Here is a 20,774-nt window from a genome sequence, read left to right as displayed (position 1 = left end):
GGCCATCTAGCCAAACTCATTACCCAACCTAGATGTGTTTTGGTCAGGGAGGTGACCAAGAACCCAATATCCAATCCAATAGAGTGTTAGAAGCCCTGCACAGAAAGGGAAGAACATGCCAGAATCACCTTAGAAATATTTATCAAATAAAACTTTATTTGACAGACATCATTTTTATACCCACATTTCAAAATGTTCTTCTTATTTAGTCTTTCCTAATTTAATCTCTGCATGCAAGAGAGTACAGGCGATGCAATAAGATGATCATGCATATTTAAAATACTTTTAAGGTTGGTGTGTCAAAGCAAAAAAGATATTTTTATTATTTTCAGCTGTCTTGAAATTCAGCCACTGGTTTTCCCAAATTGTTACACGTAGTATGTTACACAGCCATAGCATCCAAATGCCTGTAAAGGAGTGTAACTAACAATGGAGCTAAAGGTTTTACCTGACGGTATACACAGTCATTTGTCTTACACCTTTTTTTTTAGGTAAAAATGGGCTATGGAGAAAACGAATGATAACTAATCTGTTAATGGTGGTAATATATCCATCCTAATGCTCTTTTTTTTCCAACTGACAGTAAATCCATGCCAAATACACTTTCCATTTGGCCATTTGCCAAGGGCCATTAACTAGCTTCCTCTCTACATTTGCACACTGCCATCCACTCTTAACTGCCTATTACTTAATATTCATTATGTCATGACCTGTAGTATAAGATCAGTGTGGTAGCCTCAATTTTATGGCTATGTCGTCATTCTCCAACATGTACACGAGCCACTGCTGGCCATCAATAAGTGAAGGAATTAGTTTAGGGAAGCTCTCAGGCCTAAAAGTTCATAGAGCCGTTGGTTAATATATAATGACAAACATAAAAGTGGGTAATAATCAAGAAACACCGATATGGAGGCGCAAACTTTAAGAGCTTTTCTGAACCTGACTAGAGCCATATGTCACAGTGAACTATGAGTGTTTCCATCTGGCAGAGAGGCTCTTTGCTTTCAAATGAATCATACCGAACCTTTAAGCCTCTGAATACATTGAATATAAACTTTATTTACTCTGTGTGTGTGTGTGTGTGTGTGCATGTGTGTGAATATGTGTGTGTGTGTGTGTGTGTGTGTGTGTGTGTGTGTGTGTATGTGTATGTGTGTGCATGTTTCTTTTGACCTATTGCTATGCCTGAGTGGAAAATAAAACTTTTGACTTAAAACGTGGCTTTGTTTTGATTGAACTTCAGCTCCTCGTACAAAAAAGAGAAACATGTATCATGTCTTTTTTTTTACAGCTCAATTTCTAAGCAGCTTGTCAGAACTGTCAGTTGCTTTATTTTCGGGTACTTCTCTTTCACTGTCAGTCAACCCACTTATGGCACAGATTAAAGTTTTAGATTGATTGACAGGGTTAAGAGTCTGTCACAAGCCAAAGTCTGGTCCATTCAGAATACTAAGCTCAAATTCAGCACAGTCACTTGAGATTTTATTAGTTTAGGGTCAGGTGGGGATTGTGGTTCTTCCCTACCATTTTCTGTACATGTATGCCAAAAAGAAAAACAGGGCACACCTAAAATTAAACAGGTCAATAAATGTATTTGGTGTACATAAACACATGCAGTTTTTTTTAGGTGAAAACTAAAGCACATGGTCCTGTTAATTCAGGGGGCATGCTAGCAAAACATGCTGTTGTTGATTTGAGCCACCTGGATAACACATTAAGCTGTCGCTGTGCAGAGGCACAAGAGTGGCTCTCAAGCAGCTGTGCACAGAGGGGGGAAGAACGAAACAATCACTAATTGATCGCATGTAGCACTAGGGAAAGTAGTCCTTGGGGAACAAAAATCGTTTATCAATTTGAAGTAGAAGCAGATGGAACCTGATTTCATCTTTCTGGTTCACAGAAGCTAACTTATATACTGTAATAGATGTCCAATAATGACAAATCAGGCCACTAGAGATGTTTTGCTGTAACTTCAGCTAGTGATTAAAGTGGATTTCTGTCAGTGAACATGATGACCACAGTGACAGCAATTATTTTAGGATTAATTAATCATCATTTGAATACACCGTCAGTAACACTATGATGTAAAAGTAAGTACATTGTAAAAAAAAAAAAAACAGCCAGCATGATGAGGGAGCATCCATCGAACAATGACACATAACTATTTGCTTTCTTTGTATGTGCAAACTATGCTAAACATTTAAAAAATGTGTCAAATGCACACAGTTCTGTTTTGTTCTGTAAACTGCAGTGTTACAACTTGCCTCTCAGACAATATACGGTAATATGCTTGGAAGGAAATAAAGACTCTGGCTATACTCAACATTATTTAATGTTTAAGTGCAGCCGTATCTCTACAAGATTACAGCTGAGCTCAGATGTGAGGATGAATTCAATACTTCTTTTGGAAGAATATACACACTTGCATTCCACAGTCACATTTCCCAGGACTGGCAGGTGTAACAGACTTCCATGTGTCCTGCTCACTCACTACTTAAAAAAAGGCCATGAAAAGTCACATACCTCCCGAGTGAAAAACATGCACACAAAACTTTTTCTTTAAGTTGCTAAGACAAGGGGACATCCTGCCCAGACATGTTGGACATCCAGATAGTTGCAGTGGTGGTTGCAGTAATTGTAGTTGGATGTAACTTTCAGGCATTACTAAATTATTATTTGCCACTGATGTCTACATTGAAACATGGTGTTCTTGGTACAATGGCTTGATTAAAGCCAGTTACACCGCATTTCAGCAGGGTCTTAAATACCACTTAGTATACTCTTATAATAAATACATTTAGTAACAAATAAAAACTGCTTATGTTTATTCTATCAAGGTATTTTTCTCTTCTCCATTTTTACTGCACTAATAAGCCATTTTTTGTTACAAGTGATTTAAGTTGTCAGCCTACAAGGAAACATGTCAATGTCTTAGTGAGAGAAGCCCAATGCCAAGTTTACATATTGTGCTGTTTATGGCTCAGCCTGCTGGGACAAGATTTTCTGGCTCATATCTGGCCTCACAACCCATTATATGCTTTTCCTCCTCTACTGCTGATTGCTCCCATGTTGCATTGAATTCAGCAAAGCTTTTTAGGGCTCATGGCTCTGTGATAGCCAGGTAAAACATCGATTTCTACATTTCCCAAATTTACCTCTAATTTCTTTGCTTTTAAAGGTTGTTCCTAAATCTTGTTGAGAAGTATGTCCTTTGACGTTTTATAGGCTATGAAATGTCAAAAATGGCTGAGCATCTCTTTATCTTTACCCTCTTTAACACACACAAATGTCTATTAATGTGGATATGAGCACCCTTCATTTGTCCCTCTGCCATTCCATTAAATGCAGGAATAGTTTGCAAGATGATTTAAGACATTTCTAGCAAATTTGAATAAACACACTACAGTATATCTGGAACTACTTGTGTAAATGATACTATTATTAGAATAGCTTATCATCATATTTCAATTCCCATAAAAATAAAGTATATACAGTCATATGCATTCGAAAGGCTATACCACTGATTCCATGCAACTGATATACGACCTTCAAGTCAAGTGTTACCATTCTTTATGGTTGCAGTCACAGCTGTTAATGTTTGTGAAGTGATTAAACAGAAAATGAGATGTAGAATACTGGTAAAGATTTGCTCATTGCTCTATTTTGTTTTGAGATCAAAAATCCGGAGGGAATGGTGATGTCAGATTAATGGAAAAGGGAAATTCTGGTCTTGAGCATCTCAGAACAGCAGGATAGCCTTTATGAATGTGCTGAGAGGCCATCTGGCAGCCAGTTCGATACTGAGCGAGTCAGGAAATAGAGGGAGGATGCCTGAAATGTCTTATAATATTGCATATAGAAATACAACTATGCCTGAAGTTGACTTTAACTGCACATTACAAAAGTAACAAATATAAAAAAAAAAAAATCTCATTAAAATGAAGAGGATGCGTTTGAATGGAATACACATTACTGTAAGCACATGTTGTAGATGGAAAATAGGAGGCGTAAGAACAGGGCTTTGAAGGGTTTTATTGTTTTAACATAGATATGGAAAAATACAATAATACAACAGAATCCATGTATCATCACAAAATGCACCACTGTACTGTAAAAAAAAAAAGGGAAAGAGAGGGAAAAAATGAAGTGTTTTTGTGACAATGAATTGATTGTTCCTTTGGAGTTATCAGATTTGCTTAAAGTTAAGGAAAAACTCTGAGCTTAATCTATGAGCTTTTAGTTTCGAATCACATGTAGCTTGATCTATCAGTCCAGGAGGACATTATACACCTTAATCCTAACTTTCAGCAGCTTATAAGGTAAATGCCAAACCTCCGTTTCTTCTCGGGTTTTCATGAGCAAGGTCCACGTAATGAAATCTGTCCAGTGTTGTCAGACTTATTTGGAAACACTAGCTAGAGGAAAAACACGATAAACTAAATAATCCATATTGTTCACATTCATTACATCCACTACTTTGTTTCACATGCAGATTCTTAATCAAGGCTGATTTAATTAGGTGTTTTAGATGTGTCAGTGAAGCAAGCTGAAAAATCTAATCTAGAAGGTGTTTCATTTAGTTTAATCATCTGGCATGACTCACTGACAGCCTGCATGATTTCCCAGCATCACTTCTTCATATCAACCATTCATTTTTTTACCAACTGTGGTGAAAAAAAAGTTCTGTATCATTTGTCAACAACAAGCATGCAGACATGCTAAAATTTACACTTGTAGACCTGCTAGTCCATTTATACTCTAAGAAGTTTCCCACATAGATTATCGACTGCCTGATTATAGGAAGTTTTGGAAGTTATTTTATTACCCAAATGATGGCCAGCTTTGGTCTTTTATACAAAACAGTTTGTTTTCCTAAATAATTCACAGCTGATATTGAAATGAACTCATGCATTGACTGTAAAGAAACTTTTTAGATCAAGAGGGGTGACCACAAAGAGGTGGCTGGTGGACAAGCTGGTGGACAATCAGTTGATCAACTTGAGTAAACATATGGAATAAAGGTAAAATAACCGGCATGTGGGATTTATGGTAGGGTTGGGTGGCAGCTGTAACTAGGAGGATGAACAGCTGCCTATTTATTTCTACTCTAAATCACATAGTTGTTAGGTGTGTTACTGTAATTAATTCGTTCTGATTAAAAAATGTTGGGTTGTAGGTCCACTTGTATTAGAGCGATCTAGGAAGCACTGATATCCTTTACACACTCAGAACAACAGGAAACACAAAGTAAGCATTTGTCAATTGGTTGATATGACGTTGAATGTTGTTGTTTTTTTTGTAGTAGTGGTAGTACGTGGTTATATTTCATCTCGTTATCACAAGAAATCCTATGAAAGACCTGAAAGAGGAGATAAACCTAATTTCCAAGTGCTTCTGCTCCACCCGCTAGTGCGCGCCGCCTCTGACTGGAACGCGCACGCGCGCGCACACACGCTTCTACATATACACGAGCGCACATTGGCTTCAGTGCAGGCAACCAGCGAGCTGTGCATATGTGTGCGCGCGCGCGGGCGCGTGTGTGTGTGTAAGAGAGAGAGAGCAGTATGTAGACTTTCATGAGCCACTTTGAGGTTCGCAGTGAAGGCGAATGGTGTGAGCGGCGAAGCGCGCTGAAGAGGCGGCCATGTTAATGCTCGGGGTTCTGGCCGGGTTCTGCCTCTGCAGCGCGGCCGCCTCCGGTTACGGCAGATGGACGCAGAACTTTGGCGCGAGCTCCAACGAAGTGGACAAGGCCGGCTCTCAGCCGCACATCATTTTCGTGATGGTGGACGACCAGGGCTTCAGGGACGTGGGATATCACGGGTCCGAAATTAAAACGCCGACACTGGATTGGCTCGCGGGGAACGGAGTCAAACTGGAGAACTACTACGTGCAGCCGCTGTGCAGTCCATCCCGCAGTCAGCTCTTGACCGGCAGGTGAGCAGTGCATCCACTCTCCGGAATGTCAACTCGGACATCCTGACCTGCTGTGTTTTTTAAGTTCATTGCATGCTGCATTGTGCATAATGACAGTATCTGTATGGATACTGGGGCACTTCTGCACCTGTACACAGCAGTTACTGGCAATGAGTTATTGCCACAAATCTGTATAAAGCATGCCGCGTGCACTTTTTACAGTTAAGATCTCTTGATTGCAACGCATCTACACCTCAATGTCTACATTTTACAATAAAGTCATCGATGCTGCACTATAACTACTAAAATATACATCCATGCATGTATATTAACATATTTACAGTGAAGACAAATTCTGAACTACATCACTGAAATCTGTACTAAAGCATGTATATATAAAAGCAAAGGCATGAATTATATTATAGCACTGAAATCTGTAGCATGTGTAGGTATTACAGCAAATACATCATATATAGACTAATGTATTGAAATCTGTACTAAAGCATGTATATATTACAGCCAAGACACAATTTCTGAACTAAAGCACTACATTTTTAAAGCATGTGCATATTACAGCAAAATCCTAATTTCTAAACTTAAGTACTGACATCTGCGCTAACGTATATATTACAGTAAAAACATCATTTCTAAACTAAAGTATTTAAATCTGCACTAAAGCGTGTACATATTAAAGCAAATGCACAATTTTTCATTACAGTACTGAAAGCTACACTATATTATAACAAGCAAAAGAGAAAATCTTTTTTTACATATCAGCTATAGGGAATACTACACATCTTGTTCTTTGACACAAAAATGCTGTCATTCATATTGTCCCAATGGGCTAATTTCAGATTGCATCTGCATTCAGGATATCATTTGCTCAGGATTTCTCTTCTTTGACCTCACCGAACAGTTGTGCACAGAACAATTGTGGCCATCAGAGCAAAGTTACACAATATGCCACAGCATGAATCATACAGAAAACCAATTCACAACCCTTGATTTTGCTAAATCTGACAACTAAGATTCTTTCACCAGAATCTGTGCTGATATTGCAGTAGACATGATAGAAAAACACTGGAAATCTTAATGGAAATCACCCCACCTTCGAACTCATTTTGCAGCACACATTTCCAAGCCTGCGTGCCCTCAGGTCAAATACATTCATTAAGTAAGGAATAAAACATGACAGGCTGTAGTGTTGTAGGGAAATAATCCACCAGGGGGTGGTGTAATATGGCCTGCAGTCTCATATCACAGTCATTGGCCAAGTATTCAAAATTTTGAAATTTAATAATGAACAAAGCTTTACACTTTTAACCATTTGTTCAGTCTAAAGACAGTTTTTAGATTTCTTTTCAGAAAGTCTAACGACTATACGAAAACACTCGACTTGAGCCAGGACCACACTCTCTCTTTCACAGCACTGACATTCACACATTTACAACTGGGGCAATTTATCGTTCTTTTGTCTGCTCCAATTGACCTCTGGGCATGTTTTAAGGAGGTGGGAGAAAAACAGAGAACCTCAAAGGAAACCCACAAAGATAAGATAGGTTCAAGGGTCAAGGTTTTTGTTTGTTAATGCCACCATATGTGCAGACATACAAAAGAAATGAAGTACCGTTTCTCTTCTCACTCAAGTGTTTCCATTGTCAAGGGAATATAGAAAGTTTGTATAGGCAGTCAGTGCAATATCAGCAGACAGTGCAATGTAGAACAGATTGTGCAATAAATAGACATATATAAGTGAATGTGTAAGGTGCAAATATACATCCTAGTATATATAAACATACTGAAGTTCTGAGTATAAAGGCATTTTTAAGATATTTTAAGGTGCAAGACAGATAGCAGCAGTATGACAGTAGTAGAAAAAGACTGTAACATGTAAAAGTGTAAAAGTCTTTTTCTACTACTGTCATACTGCTGCTATCTGTCTTGCACCTTAAAATATCTTAAAATTGCCTAATATCGAATTTGTACATGTAACGGTTTTTATATAGGTGTTAGAGGTAACATAGATAAGAAGTACTTTATATCTTGAGGGCAAATATATGAGGGATGTGGGAGAACATGCACTGAAAGACCACACAGCCATGACTCTTTCCGTAACTGTTAAATAAACCTACAGAAATCTACACCATTTAAAGCATTTAAACATTTTCTTTTTTGAACAACAACTTTAAAAAATCAATTTATTATTAAGCTTTAATTGTATGGAGCAGCCTTCATAAAAAAATCTCTTCATACAATAAATACTGTTGATCGCTAGAGTTAATCAATACTGGATCCCATCTGATTCGATAGTTCAAAAACACTTGGAAAAAAATCACATTGGATGGTTGAGTGAATTCTTTAAAGACCTCCACAGGTCAGGAAACTTGCCAGGCTTTTGCTTTGAAGGTAATGAAAAAGAAGCTCCACTTTCACAATCCTCCAGAACTAAAGAATAAGCAGGAGGGCCTAGTGGTCATGTTGAAAGCTCTTGTGAATTTAATGAAGTCTCCTCTAAGATAAAAGAAAGTGCCTGCAGGGTACAAGTTATTTGGAATAAGTGGTGCTATTGTGTGGCTGGGTTTGCTTTGTGCTGAGGAATATTGAAGAGGTCCTTCCATCAAGAACCAACGAGCTAACTTTAATTTACTTTTATGTTTGATATAGGCGCCAACCAATATCAGCAGGTAGCCAGGTAATGTTCTGGGATACGATAACCCAAAGTGAAAGTATAGTAGAATGTCATTTAAAGAAGTTTGAAACAAAAACATTTGTAGGTTACTTATGTAACCCAGGTTCCCTGAGGGAAAGAGACATTGCATCAACAACACTTTGGGAATGCTTCCGCATTGTCCACGGTCTGAATCACGTGTGTAATCTGTCCAACGGAGAGGCGAGACGTCACCGGCAGGGCTTGAAGGAAGGCTTAGACAGGGCCTCCAAAACAACTGGCAAGTCCCACACAGGCTCTCTGGGGTGCGTCCCGGGTCTCAGCCTCCGGGTGGTGCGTAAGAAAATCTGTAACCAAGGGGTTTTTGCCCAGCGACTGCTCAGCAAGCGGAGCACAATAAGCCGTGATGGCAGACACGTAACCTTTCAGGGAAGAGAGACAACCGTGCGGCAAACTACTCCTTAAGGAACATCAGTACTGAATCAGTCGGGCAGTAAACTGGGTCCAACTGGTGATCCTCGCACCACACAGAGAATTAGCACTATTTAGCTCATGGAGGGAGCTCTGTATAAAGATGCACAATGCCCCTTCCTTGCAAAATCCCCAGACAATCCCGTTTTAGGATTTCTTGGCCGAAGCCTCCTATTGAAGATGACGGTCCTCAGATCCATCACCCCACGGGACTTTGACCCAAAGCGTCGCACAGGATCCATTGTGGGGATCTGTTTCTGAACCTCTCGGTGCCGGAAGGTGCTTTTTTGTGTCTAGAGCCAGAGCTATGCCCTGGTGCAGCTCTATGGACGTCCTGAGAGGCAGCGAGCCCTTCAGGTCCACTACGGTACTGGGGCGGTACTCGCTGGAGCTGGTTGTGCCCTAAGGCACTGAATGTGGCAGGGTTAAAAAGCCTGCTCCCTGGCGTAGGCCCTGGCCACCAAAACCGAGGTTGTACGAATGGGCTTGGTGGGCAGTACCAGGGCCTTGAGGGACGATACCACACCTGGGGAGAGATAGCCTGCCAGAGTCTCATCCCGGGGCATCATCCTGTAACCGCACTCATTTAGCCCTACTACATTTGTGCTTTTGTTCACAGTCAGAACGATTGCTTGCTTTTATTTCTTTCTATATTTTTTTCTAACATTTACCACTTACCAAAAACCTGTAAGGGGACAAACACACAGAGCGCTTCCTGAGCAAACAGAAGCTAGCATTGGCTCCACTGCTTGTTTCATAGCTTCTTGGTCGTGACGTCACCGACGCCTCTCCGTTGGACAGATTACAAACGTGATTCAGACCGTTGACAACACGGAAGCGTTCCCAAAGTGTTGTTGACGCAGCTCGAGTTCCTGAAAGGGAACTCAGAATTGCATTACACAAGAAATCTTGGATGCTATGAAAAATTACGTTATTCCATTAAGCCTTAAATCAAGAATTGTGGAAATGTTTCAGCATCTGCAATAAACAAATGAAAAAGAGAGTTTGTTTGGTACTTGTGGACATGGCAGATGTTGAAAAATGCTGATATACGTAAGAGGGTCTTTCACCCTGTCTAATGGAAAACACGTTGAAAGGCAGTGTGTGTCATTTCAATCCCAAATAAACATCTTTCTCATCAGCTTCTTGATGATTAATGTACAGGATGATTAAATGTTGATTAATTAGAACTAGAATGGCCAAAAAGCATCTGCAGTGCCCTACTAAAGTTCCTGTTGAAGCAAATTTCACACTTCCCATGGCAGACAAATAAAGGTTAAACCGTGATAAAAGATGTTATTAATAGGGGTATTGCTGAGAGAGGGGGTTCTCATCTGATTTGATTTTGAAACAGCTTGATTCATGAAATCCAGTTGGTTGAGAAATATGTTTTTATCTAATATTTCTGATATGTTGAAAATGTAGTAATGTAAGCTTCATCTCATCCGATTAATATTTTATCCTTGTTTAAAAGTTAGTTATTTTATTCATTGATTGCATTATTAAGACTTTAATATGATTTATGGCTAGCAGCACCATAAGTGGATACTTGTCTATTATGCCCATATTTAGACATTCCCCCAAATTGTAGTTTGAAACAAAAAAATGGTCTAGAATATCTTTCAGGGTTGTAGCATTACAATTTCCTTTCACTGGAACTTAGAGCCCCAAACATGTCCTAGCATAATGTCCCTGTGCACAACGTTAGCTTTATGTAAACATGGTTTTACAACTTTGCTGGGAAGAACTTGAGTGGCCTGCACACAACACTGACCCCAGCCCCACTGAACACCTCTGGAATGAACCTGAACATCAATAGGCACAAAGGGGGACTAAATCCAAACACATATGTACTTCAACAAGCACATGTGGATGTGATGGTCAGGTTTTTAAATACTTTTGGACATATAGTATATTATATTTATTTAAAGTTTTTTTTAACTAAGCGTTTAAAAAAATAATAATATTAATTCAATAGGAATACCAGAAATTCTCCCAGATACAATGGTGGAGTGTGTATGTGTGTTTGGATTGTAGCTGACATGCTACAGTGTTTGAGCCACTTTACTGGAAGAATAGGAGGTGTTCCTGTCTTATTTAGTCATCACTTGGTCAAAATTATTATTATTATTATTTTTTTTTTAGTTGCACTCACAAAATAAGCCGTGCTATGAACACCTTTAGTAATTAATAGATAATTGCTACATAATAACATACATACAAAGACATTTCAAAGCCCAGTCTACATTTAAAATATATATTTTTTTAATCTTTCAAGCGAGAGTGATCTAATAATTTATTTTTTCTCACTTCAAATGATGACGTGATTGTATTGTATTGCACGGTATCGACTTTACAACAACAATATGCAATGTGTTTCCAATTTCCGCAGTTTCTGCTATACTTCAGTCATTTGTTGAATTCAATACACGAAGCAGAGCAAAATGTCTGTCTTGCATGACTTAACTTTGCAGTAATATCGTAGTACATTAGATCACATTCTTCATGGGTTAGAAAATCGTTGAGGATTATCGAGCAGTACCCAGGAAGATTGAATGATCTGTTAGGAAGACTCAGAAGCTTAAAGAAGGTGTGACTGAATGACATTTGTTGTAAGGGAAAGACTGAGAGAGCGGTTTTTGTTGTGTCAGGGTCTGCATGTGATTAAGTGGAGAGCGGAGTTTTATATGCTTATTTAGACCAGATGTAGGGTGAACACTAGTAAGAAAGAACATAGGGCTGGCCGAGGTTTTAGCACAGATTGGGTAAGATTTTTTTCAGAGCCAGTTGCTTTGGTGGTCAAAAGACATATGTCCTGGGGATCACTTTGATTGCATACAAGGAGAGCGTTTTGGTTTTACTGGGTGTGTGATCGGCTGGAAGTATGCTCCAGCGGTTACGTCAACACGCTAGCGGGACAAAGTGATTTTAGGCAATGACAGTACTTTGACAGCAGCTTTTAGCAATTGAAACTCTTGGATTGTTGTCCACTTCTCTGTGGCATCTCTGACCACAGTTATAAGTCCATAAAAAATGATGAACTATAAAATTGACTCATTTTTACCTTAACTCAGTTTTTTCTTTCTTTCTCTTTCTCAAACACACACACACACACCATTTTTAGTCCTTTTTCAAAACACATTAAGACATAACTTGAGCTAATGAACCTATATTGCTACAGCTGTATTGGTCAGTGACCTTACAGTCCAGAGGGTTCTTTTGCAGATTTATGGTATTGTAAATTAAACTTAATGGCGCATAACTCGTTGGCTCATGTAGCTGCTGGCCTGTTCAGTTTTACAAGCGTCTTTATGGCATCAAAACCTATTTATTCATGCGATATAGGTTTGCTGTATTTCTGTATAATAATGCTGTATTAGAAGAAAGTTACAAGAAAACTTCAAAACTTGGAAAGACAATCCTAATTAATTATTAAAGATGAATCGGAAACCTTTTACACATTGAACATTATGTGCCTACCCCGAATTGCTTACACCTATCTGACCCTAACCCTATCCCTAACCCTTAGTGTTCTGTTTTTGTCATAATTATTAACGGACAAATCAGTTCCTTCCGTTAAACCATTTCTAGTTTGTACCTTAACTTGATGCTATCATCATATTCACCTTTTCATCTATCAGCATATTCCCCTTTACCATCTTTTACAATTATTTATTTAGTTAGTTATATGGTTTCTTGTTTGCGTTTGTGAAAAGACAATGCTATAAAAAAAGCAGATTTGGATTTTTTTTTTTAAAAAGGGTAAAATGGTAAATGATTGTATATTGGATTTTTTTGATAAGAAACATATACTTAAACACTATGTTTCTAGTACATAAAAACTCAAATTAAAAGGGAGCCAGTCACACTATTTCTGTACTTCACCAACAAAACACTTAGTGGATTTTGTTTGTCTTCCAAGCCTAGCTATATCACTGTTATTCGATTCATTCAATTTGAACGTAGTTTGTAGGTTTATTAATATAATATTTTTCATATATTTTGCATCAAGTAGTGTTGTCTTACAGCACTAGGCTTCCTGGCTTGATCTGATCTTGAATTATTGGCTTTGTGGGTATTCTGTGCATGTTCTCCTTATGTACATCCCAGGAACATGCTTTAGATAAAGATAAATTGCCTCTGGATATGAATGTGTATTCATTGGACCACCTTTCCTTCTAGCACATATTCCCACCTTTGCACTAGTATTCCTAGGACAAGTTCTGCATCCACAGGATCCCAGAACAGGGTGAAATTGTAAAAGAAGACGAATGATCTTTTGTATATGAAGTTTGGATTAAGCAGTCTTCTCACAGAACCCCTTAATCTTAATTAGTTTGGATAAAGAGTGTCACTACATCATAATTCTTTTTAGAGATGGCCAAGTCCACACTCGAGTACATTCGAGTTGTGCCGAATTTATCTCGGCTTTGTGTTTTATTACACAGTGATCCGTTGCCCCTTTCTGAGGTCTTGGGTACCTTTGAGCAACATGGGATTTTCCTTTCCTCCAACTCAGCAGGCTGCCTGTTTTTGCTCCTGAAAAACATCCACATAGAATGAAGAGTACCTATGACTAATTCTTAAAAAAAAGAATTCTCATCTTTTAATTTAAAACATATATGATAGAAATATGCTGATATGTGTAAGTGTTGTTAATGTTGCATCTCTACATTTGCCACAAACCGTAACTTCTGTTCTCACATATACATGAGACCACCCACTTTTTTGAACAGTCTTCGAAATTGCAGGAAGGGCAAGGACTAAGGATGTATATACCCCTGAGATTATAGAAAGCCACTGTGTTCTTCCAGATCTCCAAATGTTGTATACATTTTTGACTCCTTCCTCCAGATGTGTGCCTCAACATAATCCTGTTCCCAAAGACTACAGACAGTTCTATTGTTCTCCTAGCCTGTTTTTTTTTTAATTGCTCTGAAATGCATTGTTAGTAGGAGGCTATTTTACAGACAGAGATTTGCCTTTATGCATGATGTCCATTCAATTGAATGGACCATAGGATAACTTGCACCCTTTATTCATTATCCACTTTGTTTATACTAATATAATGACTTTTTTCATGTTGAAGCAAAGCTACATTATGAATGAATTAGAGAAAAAAAGAAAGCAAATTAAATACGTTGTCAATGAGTACACAATGATAAGAAAAACTGAAATAGGTAACAAAATGAGCAAGTCCTTCTTTATGATTGTGCAATTTAAGCTCCTTTATTGCAAAGTGTCTCACAGCCTGTTCAAAATCTGCATATCTTGCATTACCATTACCCCTACCCATACAATTTCAGTGTGAGTTGATGTTGTACAGGCTTACTGTATGGACAGTTTAGAGCCAAAAAGAAAACCAGCCAAGTGTGTTGGCAGGATTTCTAATAAAACAGCCCAAGTTTAAACACATCCAGTGTGAGGACGTGTTTTTCTAACTGAGTGTAAAAACATCTTTGGATACAACTACAGTACATGCAGTCACAGACGTGCACTTTTTAATGCCATGTCTCTCAGTATGTCTAGTTTTCTGTATTAGCTCATAAGTATACAGTACAGGGCCTAAGATACATTATAACTGTTATTAGAAAGTGTATGATCAGTTTGTGTTTGCAGTAATATAATATTTACAGTGTAGAATTTATAGTATATTAGATATTAGATGTACAGCTCCACCATGTACTACTCCCAAATATTTTTGATTCTCTCCAAAGCGCAAGACATAGGGAATCTATAAATTAACTAAACCATGGGATGGAAGCCAGCACAGCTGTGGTGTGTGTGTGTGTGTGTGTGTGTGTGTGTGTGTGTGAGAGAGAGAGAGAGAGATGTTTCTACAGTAAAAGAACAGCAACCCGTTTCTTGTGTCTTGACACATCCATACTTTGCACAGCTCTAAGAAAACACATCAAATAAAAAAACATTTGCAGGATATTTATTATTTTGTTTCAAATTCTCAATAAATTGATCACAGATTTTAAGCATTTTAGGTTGATTTTCTATCTAACGTCAAGCAGCAAACCGACGGCCATGCGTGTCTAGTCTTTCATTCCTCTTCTCATTACATACTTTTCCTTTTAGTTTTGACTGTAGTTGAATAATTCATAGTAGGAATCGAATAAAAGAAAAAAAAAATGCACTAAAAGAAATACCTTGGAAACTTTAAGGGATTAAACCGAGCTGAATGTTACCGACCTGCTGTTGAGCAAACACACAGAGGTATAGATAAGAGAAAATCGAACAGGAACAAACAGAATCAAATAGAAGTTGCTTTAACTGCACAAGTCGGAAATGTAAAATGTTTAATTCACAAATGCATCATGCTAGGCCTTAAATGGTCTTTTAAGTAGCATTCGAACAAACTTAAACACATTACATTTAACCTTATTATACCTGTATATATTATTATTGTACCTCCATTTTTTTGAAGTAGAAAAAATGCTTTTTATTTTCTAGCTCGCTGTTGTAGGACGTGCTGTATATTTACAAGAGATCGTGTTATCCCATGTGATGGGGTTAAGGGTTGTCGGTAGCAGTGTGGGAGCAACTCGAATCACATCTACTTCATTCAATAACTAGTACACCGTGAATGGTGAGATCAGTTCTTTTGAATATCCTATGTAGTACAGAATAATTAACAGGGGTTAAAATGGTCGGAATGTCCTGCAACAATCTGTTGAAACAACTGTACTTTGGCAGTAGTTTATTAAAACAAAGATATCTTTATTTTTAAATGTTTCCCTAATATACTCAAAGGAAGAAATTACTACAGGGGTCTTGTGTCTTTCAGCGATGTAGTTTAAGTGTTTTACTTGGCAAAGTTTTGTTTTACAGCTCCAGAGTCTGGGTCAATTCTGAGCTTAGGGTACAGTCTGAGTTTTGCAGGTACTTTTTGTGTCTGCATGGGTTTATTTCAGGTTGTCTGTGTGTGTGTGTGTGTGTGTGTGTTGTGCTGTTTTAGTGACCAGGGAGTATTCCCGTCTTGTGTTCGGTATTTCCGGGATAGGGATTTACGCTCCACCATAACCCTGACCTGGAGAACTGAAGACTGTCTGGACAACATCATGCAGTTTAATTTCAGTTTAAATGGTGCATTAAGAATGATTCATATCTGTGTCCAACATGTCCTTTGTAAACACCCCTTGAAACCCCTTTCATTTCTCCTCAGCAACATGTGTGTTATAATTACTGTTTGTGTTCACCAAACTAGAAACTAGTAGATTGTGAATTCATGCCAATATTTCCATGTTGTTCCTCACTCTGCATGTTGCCACAAACCCTGCGAGAACAACTAAAGCTCTTATTCCACTCCCTACCTGATGAGAGGATGCCTGTTCATTGGGCACTGACAGACAGGGCGAGGCGGTGATGTAGAGAGGGATAGATGACAGAGATGAATGGAAAGGAGAAAAAAAATGATGGAGCCTGGTTGTCTGGGGACTCAGAAAGGCCGACAAGAGGCACTAATAATTCTCTTTTCTGTGTTTTCCAAAGAGAAAAACAGTAAAAATTGTTGAGGTAATTTTGAGAGTGTTTGCCAGCTTTATGTTAAATAATTACATTATTATGTTTTTTTTTTAACTACATGATAAAGTAATACCCAAACCCCAGGCTAGAAACAATGAAGGCTAGAAGAAAACAATGCATATTAATTACTGATCATTAATTTTAACATGTCGTTATTAGAACATTGTTTTAGCAAATGTATTTAGATTTTATGAGGGACTTAATGTAGGAAGGTTACAGCTGTTGGCTTGGTATTTTACTATAAAGGTTGTTATATTTGCCTTGAAATTCTTAGTGACATTTCCTAATTTAGGCAAAGTGTTAAATTACGTAAGATTACTTTGGTAAATGTAGACAGATTCACATTTGTCTAATGTGTGTTTGGTATGATTTAATTGTTGACATTCAAAAGGCAACATTTATTTTATAGCATTTAGCTGAAATTAAGTTAACTGACTTATGATATGTTCTTACAGTATATTGAAGCTTATTATAAAACTTGTATTTTGTAACCTTGTTACTGCTGATTTCTGGTAGACAAATCATAACTGCTTTGACATTTTCTGTCCTGCTGTTGTTTCAGCTTGGATTTAGCTGCTCTTCCTGGAACTGCGCTACCTTTAATGTACTAAAATCTAGGAACATACAGTATGCTGTGAAAATTGGTTGACTGTGATGTGAGTCTGTGAGTCTGTGAGTGATCTGTCAACTTGTTCAGAAGTCATTAGAAGTTAGCAATACTTGTTACTTATTAAAATACCCAGCGATTTAATAGAGAAAATCTTTATTTCTTTCTTCTTCTTTTTTCTTTTTTTTGGCTGCTCCCGTTAGGGGTCGCCACAGCGAATCATCCGTCTCCACACTACTCTGTCATCTACATCTGCCTCTTTCAAACCAACTATCTGCATGTCTTCCCTCACCACATCCATAAACCTCCTTCTTGGCCTTCCTTATAAACCTCCTCTTTTCTTGGCAGCTCCATCCTCAGCATTCTCCTACCGATATACCCCATGTCCCTCCTCTGCACATGTCCAAACCATCTCAATCGTGCCTCTCTCACTTTGTCTCTGAAACGTCCTACATTTGCTGTCCCGCTAATAAGCTCATTTCTAATCCTGTCCATCCTCGTCACTCCAAACAAAAACCTAAACATCTTCAGCTCTGCTACCTCCAGCTCCACCTCCTGTCTTTTACTCAATGTCAATGTCCCATACAACATCGCAGGTCTCACCACAGTCCTATAAACTTTCCCTTTCACTCTTGCAGATACTCTTCTATCACAAATCACTCCTATTACTCTTCTCCACCCACTCCACCCTGCCTACACTCTTTTCTCCACTGCCCTCCCTCTCATTCGCACACATGAACTCTGTATAACTCCTACTGTCTTTTCTACAGCACATACCTTCACTTTTCCAGGCTCTTCTCAACCTGCTCCCTACTCTCACCACAAATCACAATATCATCCACAAACATCATAGTACACAGAGACTCCTGTCTGACGTCGGCCATATACCTGTCATTCACCAGATAAAATCTTTATTTATTTACACATACTAGACTCCAAAGTTTTATTTAAGATCATAAAATTGTCTGTGTGTATTTTGTTTTGTTTGTTTATGGTATTCATCTTAGTATTTTGTCTTCTTAGTAACTGAGGAATGCATCAAACATCAGGCAATGCACAAACACAGCTACTACTTTCAGAAAAAACAATAAATGAAGATACTTTAAAAGATGAGCTTACTCAATAAAAAAAAAAAACATGGAATTTCAAGAAATACCACCTGTTGTCTTGATATGAATGATATGTGTGCTATGTCTGCAGCTTTTCAGATTCTACCCATTAATCATAGATGCCTAGATATGACTGGTATAGATTTGTGCAGATTTTACTGTATTGTTAAAGTAAAGCAGTACTTGTGGAAGTTAATCTTAAAATCATCATTATTCTTGAATTACAAAATTTTGAATTTTGAATATAATTTGAGTATATTTGTTTCTACCATAGGTATCAAATCCACACTGGGCTCCAACACTCAATAATCCGCCCCACCCAACCCAACTGCCTCCCATTAAATAACGTCACGCTGCCTCAAAAGCTCAAGAATGCAGGATACGCCACGCACATGGTTGGCAAGTGGCACCTCGGTTTCTACAAGCGTAGCTGCATGCCTACACAGCGTGGCTTTGACACCTTTTTCGGCTCCCTTCTAGGGAGTGGTGACTACTACAGCCACTACAAGTGTGATAGCCCTGGAATGTGTGGCTTTGACCTGCACGAGGGTGAAGAAGCTGCATGGGAGCAAGACCGAGGCATCTATTCCACGCACATGTATACTCAAAAGGCTGTACGTATTCTTGCATCACACAACCCCAGACAACCTATTTTCTTGTATTTGGCATACCAGGCAGTGCACTCGCCACTGCAGGTTCCCGCTCGCTACCTCGAGCGCTATAAATCCATCCCAAATCTGCAACGACGCAAGTACGCAGCCATGGTCAGCTGCTTGGATGAGGCTATGCGCAACTTAACTCGTGCACTCAAACGCTATGGCTACTATGACAACATGGTCTTGGTGTACTCTTCTGACAATGGGGGTCAACCTATGGTAGGTGGCAGTAACTGGCCACTAAGAGGTAGTAAGGGGACCTATTGGGAGGGTGGTATACGGGCAGTGGGGTTTGTGCACAGCCCCTTACTTGTAAAAAGAGGTACATGTAAAGCCCTAATCCACATTACTGACTGGTACCCAACCCTGGTAACACTCGGTGAAGGTACACTTGATGAGAATCAAAATCTGGATGGCTATGATGTCTGGGAGTCGATCAGTGAAGGGCTTCCCTCTCCACGTCATGACATTCTTCACAACATAGACCCTATCTATGCCAAAGCGAAAAATGGCTCCTGGAAGGCTGGATACGGAATCTGGAACACAGCGGTCCAGGCAGCACTCCGTGTTGGTGACTGGAAACTCCTGACAGGTATGCCAGGCTACAGCGACTGGGTTCCACCACAAACCTTTTCCAACCGGATGTTGAGCAACCGCTTGCACAGTGAGCGCGTGCGCTGGGATCGAGGCAAGACAATTTGGCTCTTTAACATCACTGCTGACCCTTTCGAGCGTGTGGATCTGTCGAGACGCTACCCACACATAGTAAAAAAGATGCTTCTTAGACTTATGCAATACAACAAGACAGCCGTGCCATGCCGCTACCCACCTAAGGACTATCGGTCCAATCCGCAGTACAACGGAGGGGTCTGGGGACCTTGGTACTCTGATCTTGATGAACAGGACAACGAAAATAATAGCATTCTTTCCAATAATGTACGGAAAATTAAAAAAGAGAAAAAAGCTAAACATAAACGGAAGTGGAAAAGGAAATCTGACAACTTCTCGGTGCTCCATTTGCAGTGACTTGTTTTTACCTTTAAAGACTCCAGTACTCAGGGACTGATGGGCAGGATCATTCTGCTCACATGATTTTTCACTGACAGAGTTTTATATTTAGATCACTTTACCTCTAGTTAGTTGTTTTAGATGTAAGCAAAAGGAATCAGTGGTTAGGCATCTGATTCTCATGAAGAAACTTACTTAAACACTGTTGTTCCTCCAGCTTAGAATTGTTACTTAGAGCAATATCTATATTTATTTTTAGCATTTTATTGCATGATTTTGTTGCCATCATATCGTTTTATGACTTTTAGGACTAATAATATGTTCAAAAGAAATAGAAGAATATTGTGTTCCATGCCTGAGCAGACACAGTTTAGTTCCAGAATCAAAACCAAGTGAAGCTTTAATAAAAAGTTTAACTTATAAAAATGTTATGGTCGAATACACTTGATGTTTCACACACATTTAGAATTTTCCAGTACTGTCTTTGTCTTTCATTTGCTCTTTTGTATTGTGTGGTCCAGTACCATTTGAATGTAAAGCAATAAAACAAAAAAATGTAAAGTAGAAATCTTTCCTTCCGTCTAGCGTGCTGTCCCTCCTCCTTATATTTAGGGATGTGATACTTTACCATTAAAAATGTTTATCATGCTTTGCGGTATAAATGGATTGTCTTGGGTCTACTTGCACAGGAAATATTACTATTCCTTAAAATGAATTCTGACATTCTGACGTTTCATTGCAGCCCCACAACTACTAATAACATAATAATTTCTAACAACATTAGTTTTATACATTTCTGATTGCCCTTT

The 20,774-nt window shown here is 38.6% G+C and overlaps 1 protein-coding gene across 1 annotated transcript; it reads left to right on the top strand.

Moving 5' to 3' along the window:
- Positions 1–5,459: 5,459 nt before the first annotated feature.
- Positions 5,460–20,526, top strand: arsj (arylsulfatase family, member J). The gene is made up of 2 exons (XM_046850735.1): positions 5,460–5,937; positions 18,576–20,526. Exons 1-2 carry the CDS (start codon positions 5,645–5,647, stop codon positions 19,981–19,983), a joined length of 1,701 nt encoding a protein of 566 aa, XP_046706691.1. The 5' UTR covers positions 5,460–5,644; the 3' UTR covers positions 19,984–20,526.
- Positions 20,527–20,774: the final 248 nt, after the last annotated feature.

This window comes from Silurus meridionalis, chromosome 6, assembly GCF_014805685.1.
Source record: "Silurus meridionalis isolate SWU-2019-XX chromosome 6, ASM1480568v1, whole genome shotgun sequence".
In the NCBI taxonomy this organism is placed as follows: domain Eukaryota; kingdom Metazoa; phylum Chordata; class Actinopteri; order Siluriformes; family Siluridae; genus Silurus; species Silurus meridionalis.
This window is presented reverse-complemented; position numbering and strand designations above follow the sequence as displayed.